The sequence below is a fragment of the Piliocolobus tephrosceles genome, chromosome X (assembly GCF_002776525.5).
Source record: "Piliocolobus tephrosceles isolate RC106 chromosome X, ASM277652v3, whole genome shotgun sequence".
Classification (NCBI taxonomy): Eukaryota; Metazoa; Chordata; class Mammalia; order Primates; family Cercopithecidae; genus Piliocolobus; species Piliocolobus tephrosceles.
In genome coordinates, this window is record NC_045455.1 from 19,616,532 (window position 1) to 19,642,376 (window position 25,845).

Sequence of the window (25,845 nt, forward strand, 5' to 3'; positions counted from 1 at the left end):
TACTGATGAATTTCAAAAGTTACAGTGTATTTTTGGAAGACTCATATATAAAACAGACATCTGGTTTTTGTGTTGTTTGTTTGTTTTGGCCTAGATAAGGTTATAGGAACAAGTAGGAAAGTCCAGCAGACACAGGGATGTTATGATATGTATTCATTCCAGTATGTTCAAGGAAGTGATAACCCTTGGGGAAAGCTACAAGGGTCATGATAACCATTAGATGAGGAAACCAAACTGGACCAGCTACAGGAAAACCTGGAACTCCCAAGAGAATGTGTTGGGAAGGACAGATACTACTGACTTCACTGAAGCCACTCTAGTCATCAATGGGACCAATCAAACAGAACCCTGACTTGTCCCACCCATGACGTTTTCCCCTCCCATTTCCCTCTTAGTGTCAGGAGCCCTTGAGCTATTTGTCTTCCCTGTCCCCTTCTCAAGGTCTTCCTTTCCGCAGTGTTCCTGTTCCAGATATACCTTCTAATTTTCTTACCTCACCCAAATTACCCTGGTCTCAAGGAATATGGATATGGGCACATGGCCTCAGGAATAATGAATGGGGATACTGCTCAAGGGACAATTTCTTTTTAAAAACATGATTTCAAAGAAGGGATTTTAGACATCGTGTTATCACTGCCTGGATTTAAGGCCAAACAGCACTATGATGTCACAGGTGCGCTGCACAAATAAATATGTACCCCTCAGGTGAGAGTCACCTTCCCACCTCAGTCCGTGATACCATGTAGGGTGCATGTCTTTAAGAAGTGTTATCAGGGCTGGGCACAGTGGCTCTCGCCTGTAATCCCAGCACTTTGGGAGGCCCAGGTGGATGGATCACTTGAGACCAGGAGTTTGAGACCAGCCTGGCAAACATGGTGAAACTCCGTCTCTACTAAGAATACAAAAATTATCTGGGTGTGGTGGTGTGCACCTGTAATCCCAGCTACTCGGGAGGCCAAGGCAGGAGAATCACTTGAACCCAGGAGGTGGAGGGAGCTAGATTCCATCTCAAAAAAATAAAAAGTGTTATTAGCATGCAGTGGTATTGCGGAAACCAGATTAGATAACTGACTATTTTGGTTAATATAGTCAAGTAAGATAACCTGAGTGTTCTTGTCCTCAGTCCCATAGTGGGGGTAAGCTTTCAAGTAAAAAATATCCAATGCTCCCTCTCCAAATGCTCTGAATACTCTGAAAGATATCAGGAAATTGAAGAAGAAAATGAAAAGCAAACAACCTATTTTTTAATCCCTTAAATTTTCTATGTCTCAGCTAATGGAAACCTTAGCACCTTATGCATGAGGGCTGATGTTGGTATGTTCTTATTAGCACAAGAAAAAGGCCAATATATTCTAACAGGGAAGAGCTAGTTTTCCAGGCAGACTACACATTGTCTGAACATTAGGACAGAATTTAAATCAGCCATTCGATGAGCTCATCTTCCACCAAGATTACATTGAAAACTTGGCCATTGGAGAAGAATATGAAAATGGTTGTTAACCATAAATTGCAAGCAGAGAGGAAACGACCAAACAAGTTGGCCATGTGCAGTATTCAATCCACTCCAGATAATTTGGAAAGGGACAGTGGTGGGGGAATTTCTCAGGAATGACTGTACAAAGACAAATGGGGATGAGAGGAAGAAGAAGACCAATGCTTACACTATGCTGCATAGTCCGCCACACAGTCCTCTGGGAAGCAAGAGGAAAACAAATTTAAAGGAAAAAGAGAAAGAGATTATTCTATACATAATAGCACAGCACAGGCACAGAGTTTAGCTTTGTAGGTTGGCATTCCACCCACCCCCATCCCAAATTCCCTCAGAAAGACCAGTAGGATATTTGAGAAATCCATATCCACAGTACAGTGTTGAATACTTACTGGAGATTTACGGGTCTAAATCATCACCAACTTGTTAACTTCCAAACCTGGCTTTTATTATTTTTTTTTAACTTACTTTTATAAAACATATTCCTCTAAGATACACCATGCACAGTCCATTTTTACTGCAATGAATCAGCTAGAATAAAGTAACTGACACTCCCTGTCCAAGTGCGTCTGTGAGCTGTAGAACATGTTGTGCTCTAATTTTCTGAGCTGTACAACTAATTGCGTTTTACAGAGGCTAATTTGAAATACCTTTTGATGCTCAGATCTTAAAAATCGAGCTATTTTGTGCTGATTTATTTTTATACTTCACATTTCCAGTGAATTGGAACCACCTTTTAAAAAATTATAGTTTCACATCAAATGATGTAAGAGAATTTGCAGAGTATACATTTAAGAATAAAGGAACAGGACCAGTCTCTTCCTGAGTGCAAACAATAATCTCTGGCCTGTTTGACTGAAAGTCATTAATAGTCAGCTGGGATAGAGGGGCTTCTAAGGGGAGTTTGTTGGTGACAAGAAAGCAACATGATGGTAGGATGACTCTGTTAACTGAATTACCGCAGCTGATAACATTAGTATCCTCAACAAATCATGGCCGTTGGCATTAGGGACTGCGACAGTCTTAGATGAGTTGGCTTTCCGTCAGCAGCTGAATTTATAAAAATACATTCACTCATTCTTGGATAACAAAAACCACTTTAGGGTAGCATGTCTGAAAGCTTCTGGCTACCTCAACTGCTTCTTATGCCTACATAACTTTAGAGGAGCACATGGAAATGTTCCCTAGTGATACAAAAGATTTTATAAGTTCCTTATAAATATAACAAGATGTTAAATGATGGAACTGGTGCATTTTTAAAGACAGAGTTTTGATTTCAATTATTTCATATAAGGTTTAGCAGCAGTTTACTCAGTTTGGGGATGTTAGTTTTATTTTTAAAACAAACCCCATAATGACCAGTTCACATTAAAAATTAGCTTTAGAATAACTGATATAAGAACATGTACCAACAGATCCCAAAGTTATTCCCACAGGTACTAATTTAAATGGCACTAAGAAGTAACTCTCCAAGTGCTTTATAGTCATTTTCATTTTGGCAAAACGGGTGGGGTGATTGGAGTAGGGTTTTGATATTGTTCTTTGAAGCATTTTTCTGCTGAAACACTTCAAGAAATGAAGGGAAATCTTTTCCAATTATCCTCCTTTTCTCAGACACATGCTTCTTATAAATATTCAGGAAACATCTTTTCTGGGAAAAATTGAAACAGGAGTAGGTAATATGAGCCTTGTTTATAAACAGCCTAAATAGGCTGTAATGGATGACAGACCCATCTGGATAGTTTCGCAGTGCATCCTTCTTGAAGATGAGCATGTTTGACTGTTGTACTGCGGTCTGCCAAGGATAACTGCCCCGACTTTCCACTGTTCAGAGCTATATTGGAACCCCCAAAGGAAGAAGGCCTCAGGGGAGCCAAGGGCTGCGAGACTCTGTTATTAGCTTTGGACCTAACTCGTGTCTCTCAAGAATAACCTTGGTATAGCTCCATTTGATGTGGAAACAGCGCCTTGTTCTCAGGAGCTGAGCAAAGTGGGCTTATGGCTGACTGTGCTTTACACATCACTAATTCTTACCATTTGGGAAGGGATCAGAATTTAATTTAATAAAAAAAAAATAAAACTGCAATTTTCACTTACAGAGCCTGAAGCCACACCTCTGAGGAAGTAAATGCTACATGCTGTCTGAGAACGTTTTGGAAAACAATTGGCTTATTGATTTACTTAGGCACGGAGTCTGGTCCTTGGCTTTTACTTGTGATTGTACATTTAACCATTACCAATCATTTTCAGAAAAAGGTTGATAAAATATATTTTTAAGGGGTGCAAAAGGTAGAAGATTTTCATTCTGTTTGCTACTTGTCTATACTCTCAAGACCCTTATATCTAGAGCATTTTGAACATTACCAACAAAGTTCCTTTATAAAAGGTTCAAATCTCAATTTTCACGTCCATCAGATTTTAAACACCAGAGAAAATTCTCCAAGTGTTGAAGCTTTACTTAGTTTATGCTAAGCTGCAAAAATATTGTCTTTAGAAACATATTTTTCTTGCTCTACTTCCCCTGTTTAAGGGTGTGTGTTTATTTCTCCTGGGGATGAGGGAAAACTGTTTCTATGTTTCAAAGGGAAAAAATTAGTTGCCATACATATCATTACATTGTTCAAATTCAGTGCAATTTTAACTAAGTGCGTAATGTACCCCAGTTCTTTTAAAACTTTTTATTTTATTTTATTGTGGTAAGGACACTCAACATGACATCTACCCTCTTCACAGTTTTTTTTAAAGTGAACAATACACTATTGTTCGCTGCAGCCACAGAGTTGTACCTCGGATCTTTAGAACTTATTCATCTCACATTGTACTCCTGTTCTTAAATTAGATTTTACAAAAATTCAGAGAAGACTGAATTGTCCCAATAACTAAATTAGAGCCAAAGAAAATAGGAAAAAAGGGACCAAACCCATACTCACCATTTGTCCTCTGGTTAGAAAGATCTTAATATACAATGCAATTTTGTAAAGTAAAATTTAAACAACATAATCTAATGAAAACCATCATTTCTTTACAGCAGTTTGACTAGTTATTTGGTGGAATTTAATTGGTTGTTTAAAAGAAAAATGGTGACTATTTTTAAACTTTTCTTGAAACTGCAACAGAAAATAGATGTAAGCCGCTAAGCGTGTTGGCTCATGTCTGTAATCCCAGCACTTTGGGAGGCTGAGGCAGGTGGATTGCTTGAGACCAAGAGTTCGAGACCAGCCTGGACAACATGGCAAAACCATGCCTCTACAAAAAAATAAAAAGTCGGGCATGGTGGTGCATGTCTGTCATCTCAGCTACTCAGGAGGCTAAGGTTGGAGGACCACTTGAGCCCAGCAGGTCAAGTTTGCAGTGAGCCGTGATCATGCCACTGCACTCCAGCCTGGGCAACAGAGTGAGACCCTGTCTCAAGGGAAAAAAAAGAATAGATATAAGCAAGGTAAAGTAGAAGGCTGCAGCAACTACAAATATCTACACTAGAGAGAAGGCTTTATTTGCTAACAAATGGCAATAAATTTATAACAAAATATAACGGTTAGTTACCCCTTTATTTTGATGCTTCATAGATAGGCCTTTAGGTTGTAAGCACATTTGATTTTTATAGAGAGAAATGCTGAGATATACTTACTTTGAGGCCAAATTCAACAAATTTAATCTTATGAGTTCCACACTATGGAAGGATATTAACTAAAATCATAAAGTAATTTATAACAGTGACTAATAAAAGTATTTTCATAACTGGCAGTCTTTGAGATCTGAGTTTATATGATACAGTCAGATGTGGTTCAAGTGCTTTATGACATTAAGGATTTTATCTGTTAATTTTACATCAAGATAATTGGCAAAGCAACATTAACAGCACTAACAATTGCAGGTATATAAAGTGTTTATAGTACTATAAATGGAAGAAATTGAATTAAAAATAATCAGGCAGTATTTCTTTAAAATTATGAGCTTTTATTTTTTATAGCAAAATGTGGCCTTTAAAACACATTTAAAAATTGTATTTACTATGCTTATGGTTGTATTTTCCAAGTATTATAAACTGCTTTGATGATGGATATCACTGAGTCCCCTGACACACAGCTAAAAAAAACAGCTCAAAGAGTGACTAATTCTAAGGCATTCTAACTTTTTAAAGACACATAAAAAAGAAAAAAAAATAATAGTAACATTGATTTAGGGTTTCCGGGCAAGGTCTTTCAAACAGAAAACTTTGCAAATAAGAAGTCATAATAAAATTGCATTATATCATAATTTAATAAATAACCATTTTCAGAAAAGAACTGAAGCAGATGAGTAAGAAATCTGCTACTGCAATTATAGCTCTGGAAGAACTGGCAACTTAGTTTTCAAATTAATATTTCATGAGAAATAAGAAGTTGAAAATTTGGTCACTGCACACATGTGTTAATAGTTTCTTAATGGATTAATAGATTTCTTAAATAATCCAATACATGACTCAAAAGAAAAATCCCATTACTTTTCAATATTCGAATTAAGAACAGAAGCAGATATAAGAATGAGATGACTCTTATAACAAACTTTTTCAGAATCTCCTAGGAGTTTCAAAGAATGACCTTGGTAAAACAAAGCATCCATCATTGTTATCAGTTTGAGAATACTCACCAGCCGGTCCAAGCTTGTGCCTGCAGCGGTTGTCGGTCTTTCCTCAGGATTGTAGGGCCTGAAACGTGTATTAAAATTTTCAGGAGCTGAGCGGGCAGATCTGAGAGCTGGAGCAGGTTTGGGCTGACCACATCCCTGAAAGACCTGGAAGAACCATTGAAAAGTAAAGAAAGTTATACAGTGAATTTTCTCCTAAATTCATGAGGCAGAAATGTGCAATGCAACGGTGTCTACATTTCTCATGAAACTTTTACCTCCAATACACTCTAATTTTGAAATGTAAACAAGTATAACCACTAATATAACAGAAAGAATTACCCAGATAGTGATCAACTGTATTCCCTGACTCATAGTTTCAGCATACACAGTAAATTTTTATTGGTAGATCCATATTTGCAAATTTGCTTACGCACTAAAATTTATTTGAAACCCCAAAATGAATACTCGCAGTACTCTCATGGACATAGAGACACAGTGCCAAAAAATTTGCATCATGTTCCTAGCTGAGGTTGGAGAAGACACTCTCCTTATTTCAGCTCTCAGATTGGAAACAAGTGTTCTCTTTGTGGTCTAGTAAGTACAATGTTTTTCACATTTTTCTGCTTTTTCTTGTTGATTTTAAGGTTTAAAATGGTCCCAAGCATTGGGCTGAACTGCTGTCAAGCGTTCCTAACCATAAGATGTGTAATGTGTCTTATGGCAAAAATATGTATGTTAGATAAACTTCCTTCAAGCCTGAGTGATAGTGCTATGAGTTCAATGTTAATGAATCATCTATATATTAAATAAGGTGTCTTTTCACAGAAACACACATAACACAAGTTTACGTATTGATTGATTGATGAAACTGTTGTGGCCAGTGGCTTGCAGGAACCTAACTCTGTATTTCTCATTGCCGCAATGGTTCAGTATTTGCTAAGTCAATGTTTGCAGTGACTTTATAGAACACAACTACAATAAAGAGAATCAACTGTACTAAAAATAGGGATTGCAATAGTTACTCCACAGAATGACTTCAGGATTAAGTGAATTGTGTCTCACTTTTACATACTTGAATGTGGCATTCTATAAACATCCATTTGGGATTCCTGTTATCATGACAAATATATTTCATTGTATAGAATATAAAGCCAAATAATTTCAGTGACTCCCCTTTGAGTTACGAAAATCTCCACTGGAAGAATTCTTTAAAAACACTCTCTTGAGCAGTGGTATAGAAATAGGACAAGCAAATGTGGATGAAATCCATATAATGACAGCTTCCTCTAATTTTGTTGTTGACAGCTGTTCATGTCACAATTAAGATTGCAATGGGAAATCAAACATTTTATTGTAATGATCTTAGGGACTGAGCTGCCGCTTCTTTTCCACAGTGATTTCACTCAGGGTGGTGTGGAATTCATCTTCCTTTGCTGTTTTTAGAAGCTTTACATTCTGTGCTGGTTATCAAGAGATAATACCTTTACTAGAATTACAGGAAATGCAGTAACATTTTCATGAAACTTTGATGAAGTTTAACTTTATTCTATTTCTTCCATTTCTCCATAGCAGATGATTCTTCTGGATGCTTTTCCTTTAGTAAACTTTTTGGGGTTATTTACATGAGCTGATCTTAACGTGCGTGTAGTATATTTGCAATGCATTCGTTCCAGTTTTGTTATTTCATTCTGCGTTAACTCTAAAATAAGCATTTTTCATCATGCATATTATGTGATTCCACTGAAGTACGCAGAGAGCTCTTGAGTGCCATTCACAATGACAAATTCCGTCTTGAGACACAATTCGTTTTGTTTTACCACTACAGCTAATTTTTCTTTTGTTGCATTCAGAAGTTCTCCTTCAACTCAGCATTTTGCAGAGCGCCGGTACTTTGTCTTGGCATTCCTCTAGATTGGTCTTAACACATTATTGATTCTTCTTCTCTCACACAATTTCTGAAGCTGATGGTGTAAACCGGTGTGATAAAGATAGTGGGCCCTTTTCTCCCTAGTGCCTTCCCCCTGGCAAGGTCGGTGCTGATGGAGGGCATTAACATTTGCAAAGCTCCAGGGATCTGTTGAGTGTGCTATTCTGGATTGCTTTGGAAGTGACAGCTGACTTTTAAAAAATGTAAAGCCTAAGGCGAAACAATACTAATGGCCTTGCTGACAGTTCATGAAGCCAGGTACTGAAAGAGTTAACGGACCTTTTTAATTCACCCTTTGGGAAAAATCTGGCTCACTGGGTTAAGTTAAATCAAAGAAACACGAATGCCCTGAAAGAATATTAGTGTTCTAGGGAGATATTTCATCATAATGGAAAAACTTTACGTTTGCTAGACTTTTTTTTTTTTTTTGGAGGGTGTTAATTATTACAGAACATAGGTTAGTTAATATAGCCTAGTAGTTTCCGTTATTTAGGTCAGGTTTGGATATTGAAGATAGCTTCCATGCAGAAATCACGGGGTCTGTGACCAAACCTGCGGAAAACACTGACTGGTAATTACTTTCGAAACAACACCTGGCCACATAATCAGGTGGAGACCTACCTGACAGTCTGTCACAACAACCTCACATCTTGGAAGCCCCTAAACAAGAGATCCTATCATACACTTAGAAAAACAGAAGTGCCATAAAAGAAACCCTTTAGTGTGGAAGTGAGAGGCATGACTAGCTGGACTTCCTCTGCCGACTAAGAATCCCTAAGCCTAGCTGGGAAAGTGACCGCATCCACCTTTAAACACCAGGCTTGCAACTTAGCTCACACTCAACCAATCAGGTAGTAAAGAGAGCTTAAAATGCTAATTAGGCAAAACCAGGAGGTAAAGCAATATAATTGGAGGTAAAGAAATAGCCAATCATCTATCACCTGAATATAAATTCAGGCATTCCAGCTGGCAACAGGCTACCCTCTTTGGGTCCCCTCCCGTTGTATGGCAGCTCTGTTTTCACTCTATTAAATCTTGCAACTGCACACTCCTCTGGTACCTGTTAGGGCTCCAGCTGAGCTTTCCCTCCCCGTCCACCACTGCTGTCTGCCGCTGTTGCAGACCCGCGGCTGACTTCCATCCCTCCGCATCCTGCAGCGTGTCCGCTGTGCTCCTGATCCAGCCAGGTGCCCACTGCTGTTCCCGACCTACTAAAGGCTTGCCATTGTTCCTGCACGGCAAAGTGCCGGGCTTCGTCCTAACTGAGCTAAACACTAGTAGCTGGGTTCCACCCTTCTCTTCTGTGATCCCCGGCTACTAATAGAGCTGTAACACTCACTGCATGGCCCTGTTTGGACGAACCGAGGCAAGATGGTGCCCTTCAGGGTTCTTCCTCACCACCAACTCTTCCGGGGCCTGCGAAAATGCAGCCTGCGCAGGGAAGGTGCAGACCAACTGGGCATGCGCCAGGTGACGTCAATCCGAAGAGACCAAGATTTACCTGGTGGCACCTGTGGAACGCCCCCTCCCGCCCCCACACGCCCGTGCCCCGCCTATTGCCCTCCCACTCCTAGAAAAGCCGCTCTTGGCCAATGAGCCACTCGGCCTTCTCACAGTCCCACTCCTGTCGGGATGTGGGGACTGTGGGAACTCCGTGGGAGAGCCCCACCGGGGACTCTGCCGGCCTTCTTTGCCGGAGGCCGACAGACTTCTCCCCCACACCTTAAGTGACCAAAAATAAACTTGCAGTTTTGCTCCTACCCATGCCTGGTCGCTGGTTCTTTTGTGCCCGCTCGGCTGGTCTTAGAAAAACAAATCAGGCCCAAGATTCCATTCCTTGGAATCCGTGAGGCGAAGACTCCCAGTCCGCGAAGGAGAGGCTCCAGCCATCTTGGGAGCTCTGGGAACAAGGAGCCCTGGTTACGGAAGTTCCCAGCCTAGGGATCAGGAGCTATTTTTCAGAATTTTACAAAACCTAATGAGAACTGTTTACAAAGGAGTACTTTGCAGTTGTTTTTGCTTAGAAATGATAAAAAAAAACCTTTGTATTAGTCTCATACTGAGAGTACACCTTAAACCACATATATCTATCATATAACTGAGATGACTTACAAAGTAAAAATTAACAATTTGATGTTTAATACATGTGCTATAGTCTGAATATCTGTGTCCTCCAAGAATTCGGAAGTTGAAATCTAATCACAGATGTGATAGAATTAGGAGGTAGGTCCTTTGGGAGGTGCTTAGGCTCTACCCTCAAGAATAGAATTAGTGCCATTATTAAAAAACAACAACAAAGGATCCAGACAGCGCCCCCTTGTCTCATGTCAGGACACAGTAGGAAGGTGCCATCATCTATAAAACACCATGCAGGTCCTCACCAGACATCAAATCTGCTGAAGTCTTGATCTTAGACTTCCCAGCCTCCAGACATGTGACAAATAAATTTCTGTTTTTTATGAGCCACCCAGTTCATGGCATTTTGTTATAGCAGCCTGAGCAGACTAGGACAGCAAGCCATCTGTTAGCCTGAAAAAAGTATTTTTAAAATATGAGGGTCATGGGGTGGGTGACAAAGGAAACTTTTAGGCAGAAAATTTGGACTGTCTCAGTTTTCTGAGTTTAGCAGCAGTATAGTTAGGCACAGTTTTGTGGCTCATGAGGGCCATGGCTAGGTTAGTATAAAAGAGCAGTGAGCCTTTTCCTCAGTGGCTTTGGTATTCCAACATTTTACATTTTGAATAAGGGAAAAAACAAGTGAGAAATAATCATGTCATGGAAAGGGCCGTAGGTTCAATGAAAGTCAGAAGATCAATTGGTTATGGCTACAGATGGCGATTTGGATCATCAGCTTAAAGATGGGTACTTAAAGCCCTGAAGCTGATTGCATTTACCAAGGACAAGTATATACAGGTGGGCAGATGGATGGGGCTGAGGACAGCCTGTCGCCATGCCAACATTTACAGGTCCTCTCTTAGCCTCAGTTTCCTCCTCTGTCAAATGGGAATAACAATATTATTTACCACACAGACACACTATGATGATACAGTACAATATGTAAGGCAGAAAAACAGAACCACGTGTCTGGAAAAGTACATGCCTGATAATTGGTTAATTTTATCATGCCATAATCTGTATGTCCCAGAAGTTTTGCTTTCTACATAAAATTTGAAGAAAAAATGGGCTGATGTTTCTTTTTCTTTTTCTTTTTTTTTTAATCTTTTAAAAATCTTTTCCTTTTTTTTTTTTTTTAGAGACTGGGTCTCACTCTGTTGCCCAGACTGGAGAGCAATGGCACAAACACCACACACTGCAGCCTCAACCTCCTGGGCCCAGTCTATCCTCCTGCCTCAGCCTCCCGAGTAGCTGGGACCACAGGTGCATGCCAAGCACACCCTGCTAGTGGATGTCTCTTAAATGTTTTCCACAAAATATTATTTTCAGGGGCAAACAGTGGTTACATAAGTCATAGATTGCACCTATCAAAGTTAAATTAGGTACCCTCACAAGGGTTTCATCATGCTAACACGTGGTCAGACTCAATGAAAGAGAGAATGACATTGGTAGTGTTTCCCAAAACTATTTCACCATGCTTTCCTCCTGGGGTTCTCGTAAGACTGGTGTTCCACAGAACTCACCCTGAGATATATTGTGAAGGTGGTTGTAACCTGCCAAGGAGCGACGTGATTCAGATAGAACTGCATTTACTTAGAGGTATTTGTGAAGCTGTTCCACCCTCCTCTGCTTTTAATTCCAGAGAAGAATGCTATTTTAAGACACTAAAGGGCTTCTTTTTACAACAGAACAGAAGTTTTTAGAGGTTATCGCTTCAGGATAAGCCAACTTATTGTGGTACAAATCATTTGGTCTACCCCTTTAAGAAATAGAATCGGTATTATCACCTCCTGACCCCTGCCTGCTTCTCTCCAAGGGATGTTGAAAGCGATAATTAGATAATTCGGGAAAGTATTTGGAAGCCTCAATGTAGACAGATGCTACAAATGTACAAAGGAATTCTCCTTCCACCTCGCTGACTTGCAAAACCTGTGGATTTTAGGAAGATATCTGGCTCATGAATCCTCTCTCTTAAGAGGATTACTAAGATAATGTCTCAGAAGTCTGCTGGCATTCTGAGATTAAAGAAGCTGACGTTAGGATAGGAAGGGCTGAAAGGAGAGACTTTATAATTCTGGAGGGATGGGGAGGAGACGGAGGTGTGGTGATAAAAGGTTTAAGTGCTGTGTCTTAGATTTCTATGTAAAAGTATTTTTCCTTTAAAAATAGTAGGGCATCTTAACATATTTCTCTTAAAATAAACTAAGGTGCCACTCTCTCCGAGGCACATGTAGCTTTATACTTTTATCTCTTTGTCGTCTTTATCTTCTTCATTGTCTTTTGCAGCTTGATTATACATTAAAAAAAAGTCATTACTGGCAACTTGAGAAGCAGTGGCTGCAGGTAAATCCTGTCTCAGCTCCTGTGTTTTTTAAAAATTCTGTCTTCTCACTTTCTACTCAGCAGGTTTCTATAATGGAGGAATGGTGCTGCTATTCTCATATAGGCAAATATTGAAATTTGCAAACAGAACTCTAATCTTTTGTATTAAATCCAGGTAACAGTTAATGTTACCTAGATTTAATTAGATTTGATGTTTTAAGGGTAAGTGATGTTTTATTTACCTATGAGATTCTAATTTATATTACAGTGTCGATGAATGAACTATTAGATTACTACTTGGGAAATTCAAATCTATTCCATTTGTATTCAAGGAACTAGAAGCTATCATATCTTCATTAGTCTGGATACCATATATTTGTCCAAGTGCAGCCATTATTTTCACAAGAAATGGCTGTGGAGTAACCAGTAGGTGTTACCAGTGCATTCTGGTGGCTATAACAAAATGCTTTACACTAGGTAATTTATAAACAACAGAAATTTATTTCTTACAATTAGATAGGCTGTGAAGTCCAAGATCAAGGTGCCAACAGATTTGGTGTCTGGTGAGGGCCCTCTGCTTTGTAGATGGCACCTTCTTGCTGTGTCTGCACCTGGCAGAAGGGCAAAAAGGACTAACAGGCTCCTGCAGGCCTCTTCTGAAGGGGCACTAATCCAACTCATGAGGGCTTCACCCAGATGTCCTAATCACCTCTCAAAGCCTCCACCTCCAAATACCATCACCTTAGGGGTTAGGATTTCAGTATATGAAATTTGGAGAAACACACACATTCAGAACATTGTAAAAGGTCACAAACACAAGTCTAAAAGTTTGGAATGTTAATATTAATCTTTCTCCTAATACTTGTGTGACCTTGGGGTAACAATGTTCTCCCCAATTCTCAAAGTTGTTGGGAAGATAGAATGATACAATGCATAGAAGAATACACTGAAAACATGAGGTAAAAGGTGCCTTATTTTAACTAAGTAATCTGTAATTAAATAGAATAATAATGGGTAATAAATCAAATCTAAGGATTACACAGAATTACACATATATAATTTAAGCTCTATGATGAATAGGCTTTCATACATTTTGTTCATTACTGTATCCCAGTATCTTAGGAGTTCCCAGCACATGATATGTGTTTGAAAAAAATTGTGAATGAAAGATTATGAAGAAATAAAATTTTTAGTCATAATCTTCCCCTTTTGGAAACATTTATTGAAGGCAATTAGCATGTAGATTTCTGTAATGAGAAAGAAAAGATAGGAAAGGAAAGACAATGAACACTTATCAAGTGTCTATGATAGGACAGACACTTCACTGTGCTATGTATTTTATATGCTGTGTGTTTCATATAGATCTCAAATGATCAATTACCTCTTCAAAATCAAGGTTGAACATTTCTTCCTCAGACTGAAGGAATGAATCACATATCCATGTAAAATAAATTATTTGATATTTCCTTTACTGCATTTACTGGGCTGAATTAAAGCAAAGCCAAATGGACATCTTTGTTTAAAGTGATAACTGGGTTAAATTAAAGCAAAGCCAAATGGACAACTTTGTTTAAAGTGATAACAAGACCCAAAATACTGTTTCTTGATCACTTGACAATAGCTACTCAGGGAGCTTGATAAGCCAGTTAGGAGGACCTTGCACACAAAATAGTTAGATTGGCTTCCTGACTGGCCCGTGGGAGAGCTGTCAGAGCCATGGGTACTGGAGACAGCTGGGCTCAGAGCTCAGGCAATGGCCATTGCTTACGGCAAAGTGGCAGACAACCTGGGCTCTTCACAGAGCCGCCCTTCCTGGTATCACCAATCTGTCAAAATGATAAACAGCGGCACCTGTACATTGCAGCAGTTGTATCCTATCCTTGTCAACGATGGTCTAGGTTAAGCACAGAGCTAGGGCCTTTCTCAAAGTGGGAGTGCTGACTGAAATGTGTGTGCCTGGGAGCATTCACATATCATTAGGAAGCAAATCAGAATTAGTTGCAATATTTTAAAAAACATTTCATTAAAAGTAGTAGCAAAAAGAGCTACATTATACCATTACGTAAGATAACTGGTACCTTAGAAATTCATTTCACACACTTTGAGGGGGTTTCTAACAGCATTCATCTAATGGCCTCAAAAGTGTTTTCCTGAATATAAACTTAAAACATCTTGATGATGACTTTTTCTTTAGATATGAAATTATTATACTCACTATAAAAGCATTTTAAATGTCAGTTTTTTTTTAGAAAAAAATTACTGTGGTAAATTTCTTTATGGGTTACTAGCAAACAGTTATTCATCCTTAGATCTTAGAATAATCTCTTTTCTAGTCATCTTTTTTCTACCCTTTCCTCTCATTTTGCTTTTCTCTTTTTTCTTTGCTCCCTGATTCATGCTTTTCTTTCCTTAAAGATTGATTATAATGGTCCCCAGGCCAAGTTCTCTGGCAAACTCTGTGTCCCTGGATGGGTTCAGCACTCTGTTAGCAGAATTTTGGGTTCTACTGAACCAAGTCAAGCCATCAGTTTTAGTTTTGTCCACTTTTCATTGGCCTCAATTTTAAAAAGTCAGCTACTGTATCAGTTTTAAGGTTTAAAAAATTTACTCCTGATGCTCACACAGCTTGGTTGCAGAATATCTGTCCGAGGTATTGTATATTTCTTAAAATCTTTTCTACAATAAAAGAAATTCTTTTCATTTGCATTGCATGAGAAGACATTTTTCCCTGAAGGATTTGCATTTCTCAGGCAGCAAAACACCTTGATATTTCCTCCCAAATGGTGAGGAAGGAGGAGTTACAAGGAACTTCACAAGGCAAATTTTTGAGTGTGGAGAGGAAAAAAGCCCTAATCCTCTTGGCCTGACTAAATGATTGTTATTTCATATGCCCTTTGCTTGTAAGGTTTAAAGCAGTTCTGTAAGATCACTTTGCAGAATATAAGTAAACATGTAATTTACATCAGACGGGCTCTACCATTCCTTCCACCCATGATTCAACAAACATTTGTTGAGTGTCACAAACATAAGGGCTGGGGATATGCCAGTTGGACATGTCACTACTCTCAAGAGGGTCTGGACAAGAAATCAGGCAATTATTATAGAATGTAACAAGTGTGATGGAACACCCGCAGGGGCAACTCACCCAGGCTGGAGCATCTGAGAAATCTTCCTAGAAAAGCAGTGGTATGCTGGACCTGGATCTTACTGGCCCATGAAACTACATGTTAAATTTTTAGGAATTTCATAAGTCAGTAGCAACTGTGTTTAATACTATGTTTATTATTAATTGATAATGTTTATTATTAATAATGTGCTTAACAAACACATTGATTATCAAAAGTTGAGTTGTATAAACTTAGTTATATAAATTATATTAATAACAAAGGTAGTAATTATACTAAAAGCTCATTACTTTTTAATTAATTCACTATTATCTATGCTCTTGAGGTTAATCGTGTCAGTCATATCTGTAAGGTGGAAATTTTACATCAGGGTGTGCTACTCTGTGTTCAGTGACATCATGTGGGTAGTCTGAAATCCGCAGGAGGGAGTAATTACACCAAAGAAATGGGGAAACACTACAAATGAGCATGTTTCCCCAACAGATGTGGCTCCTTCACATGTTTAAATGTAGGCTGGCTGAGGCAATGACTCGATCAGAACCAAACCAGATTGCATATCACCACATAGAAGGAAAGTGCTAAGAGCTGGGATAAGGAGGTATATTTATGAGACTGGGCAGAGGTCACTGAAATTTCTCTAACACAATAAATACCTCACTGCCCACAAGAAGCACAGTTCCATGGCAGGTGCTCTTCTCTTAAGTAGGAAGAAGTTGGAAGGAGACTTTTTTTCAGGAGACCAGGAGAGCACCTTCTCTTGTTCCTAAGAATACACACTGAGTGTTAAAGCTGAATTGTATTTCCATCATTTATTCTTGAGTAGGCTACATTAAATGTAATCTTCTCAGCTTTTGGCCCTGAAGTTACAGTGAAAGCAAATCTTCAGATAAATCTCTAAAGATTAGATATAAAGGAGTTTTACTTTATCATCAAAAGGCGAACATTTTTGTTTTATCCCTTTTACATGCAAGGAAAGTTAAAACTAGTTTGCTCTGGATGCATATCACATAAATGCATCATAAGCATTTTTTCAAACCTTCATTTTTCTTTATAAGAAAAGGTATGCTTCCCTCCTCCCTCTGCCCTGTATCTAGCATCTGAAAAATCTGACCCTGTTATCCAGCAATATTACAAGTAGGAATAGAACAAACCCCAATTTTCTGTGTGCTAGGTGATGAAGACATCAAAGAATAAACAGTGTTTCCAGATCACTGTTTCTCGGTGGAGTGCTGTAAGTGCGAACTGATAGGCAGAATACAAACAGTATTTCAAAAGAGAAGATACTGTGAATCTAGAAATCATTGAGAACATGCTCTTTTCCTTTAAAAAACAAAACTAAAGATGTAGAAATAGAATATAAAGCTTTATAAATACTATGGCCATTCACTTTTTTCTCAGAAATCAGGCAGAGGGGAGCAAACCACCTGTCAATGGAGCAGACCAATTTTTCCCTCAATGTAAGAACAATGTGGAAATTATTATTACATGGAAATTCCTCTAAAGCTCTTTGCTATGGAGGCGTTGGTGTGGCCAACAGCACAAACTAGAGTTGGATTGCTGACACAGTCTCCAGCACCACTCCTTCCCTTGACCCTGCTTTCTCACAAAAGCCTTGTTCATAGACATTTATTTAGAGATCCATCTCCCTTTCTAAATGATTCCCTCCATCAAAAATAACACCATACATCAGTGGGTTTAAATGCAGGGGTGTGCATTGCAAGTCTGATCTTCTGATCTTAGATGCTAAAAACAACCACACAGAGTATCATAGGTGAGACAAGACCAATGAGTCAATGCTCTTTAGAATTTAGGTACCATAGATGTTTTTAATAATAACAATGAAAATGCTTAGCCTTTAGGAGTGGTTTTGATTTGACTTATTCCATGCTAAATATTTTACATGGATTATATCATTGTGCTCTCAAACAACGTTATGAATAGGTACTATAGTCATTCTCATTTTTAATGTGAGTTAATTTAGACAGATAAAAAATTTGCTCCAAATCGCACAACACAGAACAACTAGATCCCATGTCAGTCTCATGTCAAAATCTGACCTGGTAACTGCTATGCTATTCTAAAGAATACTAGACTAACTTCAAGTACATTTTAAGGTATTTTCTATTCTTTATCGCTGGAAGTCTCTCTGGCATTATATTTTCATGTTCTAAATTCAACTCAGCACAATGTACTGTTTCTTCCATGTGTAAAACAATGTGTTAGGAAGACTCTTTGCGGAATGTTAGAATGAATAAGATGTAACTCTTGTCCTCAAATAATTTATAATCCTGGGAAGGAGAAAGTAAGTATAAAAATAACCATAACAAAAGGAATAATATGCTCACTGCCTTACAACAGATATGCTAACACAGGAGCTCAAAGGAAAAAAAAAAATAAATGCTACTGGAATAAAAATATATTTATTTGAACTAAATTCTAAACTAATCCTGATATCTGAAAGAAGATATTCTCTCCATCTGAAATTTCCAAGGTATTATTTATCCCTGAACATTTTGAAAGGAAAAAGATCTAGAGAAAAAGAAAGATATGGATGCGGGAAAAAGAAATCTGTAATAATCAGCAACGTGATCATGTTCATAAAACTATAAACTATTAGAGCGGGCAGGGGACATTAAATTAACCCCTCCTTTTACAGATGAGGAAACTAAGCCCTAATAGCTGGAGACAGAAGTTATTACATTCTCTGTTCTGTTCTCTTAAGGTTTTTTTTTTTTTTTTTCCATCTTCATTTGTGCTGTAGATTGGGAAAAACTGTCTAGAGAAAATTAAGTACCTGAAGGCTGTCCTGCTCATCTTTAATGGGTTCTACCCTCGTCGGTAGTAAGAGTTAATTGAATGGATGGTTTCAACTGGAATGTAATAAGTCTTCCTTCTTAATTTAGATTATCTCTGACAAACCAATCTTTTCCTAGATTAGGTTTGAAATTATTCCGAATATAGTTAAATGATATATAGTGAGATCAGTTTCATCTTCCCTGATAGGATAGGAAGAAAGTTATCAACACATCTGAAATGCAAAGGCAGAGATTCAGGTTTTTTCTCCCTTCCCTTGGGGAATTTCCACAAATCTACAAAGTTCTGAACTGTTGGGTAACTGTGCTGGTGGAAGACGGTGGAATAATGAAGGCTCTTCCGTGCCTTTAACGAAGATTGAAATTGGTGAATGTAGTAAGCTTGGTTGGGGCTTGAAGCACTGACAACTACATTTCCTATCAATAGGTTCCCTATAGTATGCTGTGGGCAACAATCCTCCCTTAGATGGCTGGATCCTCAAAGGCTGAAGTCTATCTGGTGCTGGTGGGAGGGTAATTACTGACGAAACAGCATGGCATGCTGGGAAAGTCCTTCTCTTTGAATCTGACAGACCCGGGCTGCAATCTCCGTTCTGCCACTTGTTTGTTACATGACCTCAGGCTTACTCGCCACTTGTTTGTTACATGACCTCAGGCTTACTACTTAATCTCTCTAGACTTAACATTTCTTACCTGTATAACAAAGAAATGAATGTTCTTTACAGGAGTGCCGTGAGGAGTTGAAATAAATACAGAAGGCATCTAGAAAGACCAAGATGTCACCAGAGGAAGGACTCTGTCTTGTCCTCCGTATCAGTCCATTTTCATACTGCTATCAAGAACTGCCCAAGACTGGGTAATTTATAAAGAAAAGAGGTTTAATTGACTCACAGTTCCCCATGGCTGGGGAGGCCTCAGGAAACTTAAAATCATGACAGAAGGAGAAGCAGGTGTATCTTATATGGCGGTGGGTGAGACAGAGTGTGTGAAGGAGGAACTGTCAAACACTTATGTAACCATTGGATCTTGGGAAAACTCGCTCACTATTATGAGAACAGCATGGGGAAAACTGCCCTCATGATCCAATCCCCTCCTGCCAGTTCCCTCCCTTGGCATGTGGGGGTTATGGGGATTACCATTCAGAGATGACATTTGGGTGGGGACACAGAGCCAGACCACAGCATTCTGTATTGTATTCCTTGTGCCTGGTACTTGGCAGAGTGTTCGTTGAAAGGATACAGCAGGTGTTCAACCAATGGTAACCATGGTTGTCACTGTTACTAGGAGATTCTGTCCCCAAAAGGAAATTGGGAATGTTTTAATATGCTCTTGCCCCTGGTCTTTAACAATGTATATGTACATATAATATTGTACAAAAGGTATACAAATGGAGTTTGAAATAAGTATCATGTTATTACCAAAAGATTCTACCTTGGTTATACAACTGGACATAGCCAATGTATTTTTTGGAAATAATCTCAATGTGCTTCATCCCTAATAGCTTCCTTGTGGGATAAAAAGGAGAGAAAATGGATCTGACAGTCCCTATAAAAACAGATCAGAGACAAGACTGGAACATGAACATACGTGGTGAGAATAAATCTTTCTTTTGGTCTGTAAGTCCCACTTATTCATGATCTCAATTATTAGGCAGAAAAAGATTAGCTATTCCTTCTCCTAAGTATGATGTGAGAGTTTGGGGAAAGAGATATCCCATCTGAAACTCTGGTGTGTTCACCTTTGGCCTTCAGATACATAAGAGAGAAAAAAGAATTTTATATTGTGTACTATTAAAACTCTAGGAGAGGTTGGAAGCAATGAATGACAGGGTTGGATAAGAGAAATATTTAACTAGAATTTATCACGTGGAAGTACTAGGCGTAGCTGTAAAAGGTATCAGTCAGAAAGAGGGAGCTTGGGTCCTCCTGGCTTTGCTACCTTTGGCTGTAGAACTTTCTCCTAATACTTAATCTATTCAGTAAATATTTACTGAACCTTGCCCTTGTGTGAGATTGACTCAGTAGGCACTGACATCATTAGGGTTAGGGTTAGGGTCAGGGTTAGGGTTAGGGTTATGCATCGATTAGCGAGATGTGCTTTGGAATCAGATGCTCTTCTACCCTTTGCACCATGAAACCTTGGTAAGTTAAAATTTTGTCTTGAAAAATAACTTTTCTGTCTTTGCAAAATAGGGAGCTCTATCTCATCACAAGCACTATTATAAATATTACACAATAGAAACCATGTAAAGCAATTAGTATTGTCCCTGGCAGTAAGCACTCAATAAATACGAGTTGGCAGTTATAAATATTGTTGCGTTCCTGAAAGAGGCTCTGGAAATGACTTCTAATAATAACTGCTTTAATAAAATAAATGATTTCCAAAGGAGAAGTTGCCAATCATATTCTAGAGGAAACAGTTATTTTAATTTCTAAATTTTACAACCCTCAGGATGTCTGGCCCCAATTAGGAGCTAGCTTCTGGCCTCACCTGGAGCTTGCCTTTCAGAAGTTAACCATATTTCTGGTTATGTAAATACTCAGCCTCAGTCTGGAAATCCAGAACTTCAAATGTGACGAGACTGTTTATCAACAGTGTCCTAGGGTTTCTTTGAAAAAAAAAAAAAAAAAGATAAATTCAGCCACCCAGTTCTTAGCTGGAATATAGATTTTAGACTCTACTTCATGTGTATTATAATTTCATGAATGTAGCTTATATGGTAAATGAAACTACATATTTCTAAATTTAAAAGTAAATTCCATTCCCTTGATGAAATAAAATCTCTTTTCAGAATACATCTGTTCCACCAGCAAATCCTGTTGGTGTTTCCCATGGAATTTGTCTAAATTCCAACCACCTTTACCTCTCCATGATATTTAAAGCTGGCTTTAGTTCTTCCTTAACTCTGTCTTCCACATTAGGCTCCTGGCTTCCTTTCCCTCTTTCCTGAAGAGTCTTGTTGTTCTCTTCTTCCTCTCCTCTTCCTTAATTCCTTGCATCCTCTTTTCTCGGTGCCAGCCCTACCAGACACACTATTTTGTTTCTGATATTTTTTGACCCTTGGTCCTGTGTCCTCTCATGTGAGTGGACTCCTACATGCCCTCTATTTGCCCTCTATTATCCCTTTCTTTCTTTCTTACTTTCTTTCTTTCTTTCTTTTTTTTGTTTTTGAAATAGAGTCTTGCTCTCTTGCCTAGACTACAGTGCAGTGGTGCAATCTTGGCTCACTGCAACCTTCGCCTCCTAGGTTCAAGAGATTCTCCTGTCTCAGTCTCCTGAGTAGCTGGGATTAACAGGTGCGCACTACCGTGCTCGGCTAATTTTTGTAGTTTTAGTAGAGACGGGGTTTCACCATATTGTCTAGGCTGGTCTCAAACTCCTGACCTCTGGTGATCTGCCCACCCAGGCCTCCTAAAGTGCTGGAATTACAGGTGTGAACCACCATGCCCGGCCTCCCTATATTATTTCTACTCTTGATTTTAACATTTCTTACAAAGATATGTATCATATTGAAGTACATTGTTTATTAACAGCAATACTGTAATAATGTAGTTGGAAATTTTTCACAAAAATGTCTGTTTACATTCTAGTAATAAATAGTCCATCTGATCTCTTGAAGAATTTTTAATAGAATACTTGACCTAAACTGTAGTTAATAACATGTATTTTACACTTGAAAATTGCTGAGAGAGTAGATTTTAAGTGTTCTCACTACAAAAAATGATAAATCTGTGAGGTATAATGCATTTGTTAATTAGCTTGATTTAACCATTTCACAATGTATACATATTTCAAAACAATCTTTTAACATCACATGTATATACAATTTTATTTGACAATTAAAAATAAATTTAAAGAAGATAATCATTTAGTTAGCCCATTCTTTGAACTGGGCCAATTTCTTTTTTTCTTTCCTTTCTTTTTTTCCTTTCTAGAGCCAGCATCTCATCCTGTTGCCCAGGCTGGAGTGCAGTGGCATAATCATAGCTCACTGTAGCCTTGACCTCTCTGGCTCAAGTGATTCTTCTACCTCAGCCTCCCAAGAAGCTGGGACTACAGGCTCATACCACCACACTGTGCTAATTTTTATTTTCTGTAGAGATGGAAGTCACTTTGTGTTGTCTAGCCTGCTTTTGAACTCTGGGACTCAAGTGATCCTCCTGCCTCGGCCTCCTAAAATGCTGGGTTACAGGTGAGAGCCACCACACTTTGCCTCTTCTTTTAAATTAATGATTTTTATTACTTCATTAAAGATTTCTTAAATGAAACTTTTTTTGTGCCACTGACTTGATCCATACTAAACTGCTAGCATTGTTTTTGTGCCATCAATACAAATGTCAATATAGCCCTGGGGAAAGGCAAATCCTGTTTGTTTTATCATAAGGAATAGTTCTGATTTCTCAGACTACTCACAATGGTCGTGGGGGTCCCTAGAACACCATGAACCCCAACTTGAGAACTGCCATTTTAATTTGCAAAGGTATTTCATAAAACCATATTATTTCTTCTTATCTAGACATTTTATAGATGAAGATGGAGCACTAAGGGACATTTCAACACTTAGTATATATTAGGAACTTAAAATTTGTCTTTGTGGTATCAGTGAGTAAACTAGACATACCTAAAATCCAGGTCCCCTGATACCTGGTCTTGTGTTCCTTTTATTAAAGATTTATTTATTTTTCTAGGTTTGGATGGACATAGATAACCACTAGCAATGTAAAGGAGGAACATCTAACTGTCTAACCTCCACACTGTGCCACAACTCCATCAATTTGTATGGCAGTGAGTGACATTAATTACCCTGACTTGTTACACTACAAAACTTTGTGGGAGTGATTTCAGACACTGGATTTAATATACGTAGATGATGCTCTCAGAAATAACATTTTTTACACTTGAAGCTGGCCTCCCAGTCATCTTCCTGTGTGAACAGGCCAACTCTCCTAAAAAACGAGCTCTTTTAGTTTTAAGTGAAGAAATGTAACTCCACAAAGAAAGCAGGGTGCGGGAGTGAAATGACCAGCCATGCAGCAGACTCAATACAAACTGGTTGAGGACAAACAGCGTAACTATTACAGACGTGGTTTCTTTTTTTCTTTTTCTTTTTTACCTTTAAGCTCTGTTGGATTGAGAAGGCATGGTTTCTTTGCTTGAAATGGGCCCATGTCTTAACAGTTGTTTGCAGCTCACTCACCAGTGCATTTCCCTTTTTTCTTTATTATGTATTCAACAAGCATCTGCCTACACTTTCTATGTGCTAAGTGCTGGGCTATGTTCTAGCTATACAGCTGGGATTCCAGCCACTCATGGAGTTTCAGTGAGTGAAGTCAGGAGAAGACTAGTAGGGAAAAGAATATCAAACAAATACATATATAATAGATGCTGTGACAGATTTCTGTGATAGAGAATTGCAAGACGGACCTACTGAAAGGTGAGAGGAGTGAAAAACATTCCAAAGAGAGAAGCTGCAAGTATACTCAAGGAATTGAGAGACAGACCATGTGGCTGAACAAGTAAACAAGAGGACCAGTGGTATTAAACAAGGTTAGAAGGTAGGCAGGGGCCAGATAATGCAAGAGCTTGCAGGAGTTTTATTCCATTCTAAGTACAAAAGAAGTTCATTCCATTCTAAGAATAAAAGAAAGGCACAGTGGGGGACTGGGGACATGGAAGGAGGTGGGTGTGGTGCATGACCTTGTTGATGTTGTAGAAATACTTAGGTTACTGGATGAAGAACAAATTGGAGGGGGTTCTAGAGTGGAAGCCAGGAGACCAGTGAGGAAGCTGTTGCTTTTAGAGAAACTGAGATTCCTTGAAAAAAATATATAATCAATGATAGAAACTTCCTGTTCAAATATGTCCAGGCCCTGGGGAAGGAGAAATTTCTTCCTATTACTTATTACTGTGTGGTGCTATGTTATGTTAATTAATTCATATAATTTCTGATCTGTTCAGTGTCTGTCTCTCCTCATAGAAAGTAAGCTTAGGGCAGAAATGGTGCCTTGTTCACTCCTATCCCCAGCACAAAACGATGTCTGCCACAGGAATTCCCAATAAATATTTGCTGAATGAATGAATGAATGAATGGAATAAAAAGGGTAAAAAAGAATACTTGACTTGGAAAATGTATGCACATGCACCAATGGAAACAGACACCTACTTCTAAGAAGTTGTGATGGTCTCAAACTGCAGATAATTTTGTCCATGTGTTCCTCCCGTCCTATTCTCTAGAGCTGTTTTTAACATTAACAATCTTAGCACCTGATTACTTGAGGACCAATGGGATACCATGCCTCTCAAAATAACATTAATTGGTTTCTAGGCATAGATTTGAGAGGAATGGATGATTGCTATTTTTCCACAGGAAATAAAGAAAATGGCCTTTCATGGAAACCCCAAACATGCTATTTCCCCAACAGGTGATGGTAATTTGGAGCATCCTCCTTTATACAGGCTACCTTGAGCTCATTAAAACCCCCAAAAAGGCCTATGAAACACTAGCTCATCCAATCTCCCAGGGAGAAAAAGGGACCCAGGCCAGACTCTTTCTTCTCCTTCATCCTACCAGTTCACCCTGAAAAGCCCAAATCTAGTTTGATTCATGCTTAGCCAAGGAGACCTAGTAGGAATCCGTGGTTCTTTTTTCTGCTCTGCAATGTCTGCCTACTACCTGTCCCCTCCTCCATGATTATATTTGAAATCTCTTTCACAAAGGATTTTAAATATTAAAGAAAGCTAATCATGCAACTCTTTGCTTGACATATTTTAGTGTAAATGACTTTCAATTAAAATGCAATCACTCAGTCACCAGGTTTAAAGGACTGATATAGATTTGGTTAGTGTTTCATGAAAGTGAGACTAGTCAAGAGAACAGAAGGGCATTGTGCAGGCATCACTATGGGAGAAAAAGGTTGGTGAAAGAAGACGCAGGAGACCCACTGCAAATTTCTCAATTTTGCTTAAGGCGGGTCCTGTTTATCTTCAACTGGATGGAAACAAATAAAAAATTGTGCACCTGGCGTTTGTGTTGTGCAGCTGCAAACCTAGGAGCTCTGTCTCCTATGATTTATGAAAATGTGCTACTTTTGTTCTTTTCATGTGTGCTTGACTTCATACAAAGGAGCATTTTCCCCTGAAGATTCATTAATGAAAGTTACACCATAGTCTTATAAGGAAGTCAGATGGGATGTTTAATTATTTACAATTGAAAATATAGAACATGTGCCTGGTCTGCACAGCCGAAGATATAATTAGAAGTTGCTAGAGACAGAACAGGGCGAGGGTGTGCAGACATTTCAAACATTAAAAAGAAAATTCCCCCCAAATTGCTCACAAATGTGAGGGATTAGTCAACATACTTGGGGCTCTCTGAAACTTTTTGGCAGCCCATAATTTCTTCGTGATTGAGTAGTTGCAAGCTAAAAAGTTGCTTTCCTTCTCAAT

General features: G+C 38.6%; 1 protein-coding gene across 1 annotated transcript in view; it reads right to left on the bottom strand.

Moving 5' to 3' along the window:
- LOC111546589 (glypican-6) overlaps nt 1-25,845 on the bottom strand; it is a 584,762-nt gene that overhangs the window by 89,825 nt on the left and 469,092 nt on the right. The window contains exon 4 of the mRNA XM_026446573.1: nt 6,119-6,262. Within this exon, the coding sequence (XP_026302358.1) occupies nt 6,119-6,262 (144 nt within the window). The remainder of the gene's footprint in view (nt 1-6,118; nt 6,263-25,845) is intronic.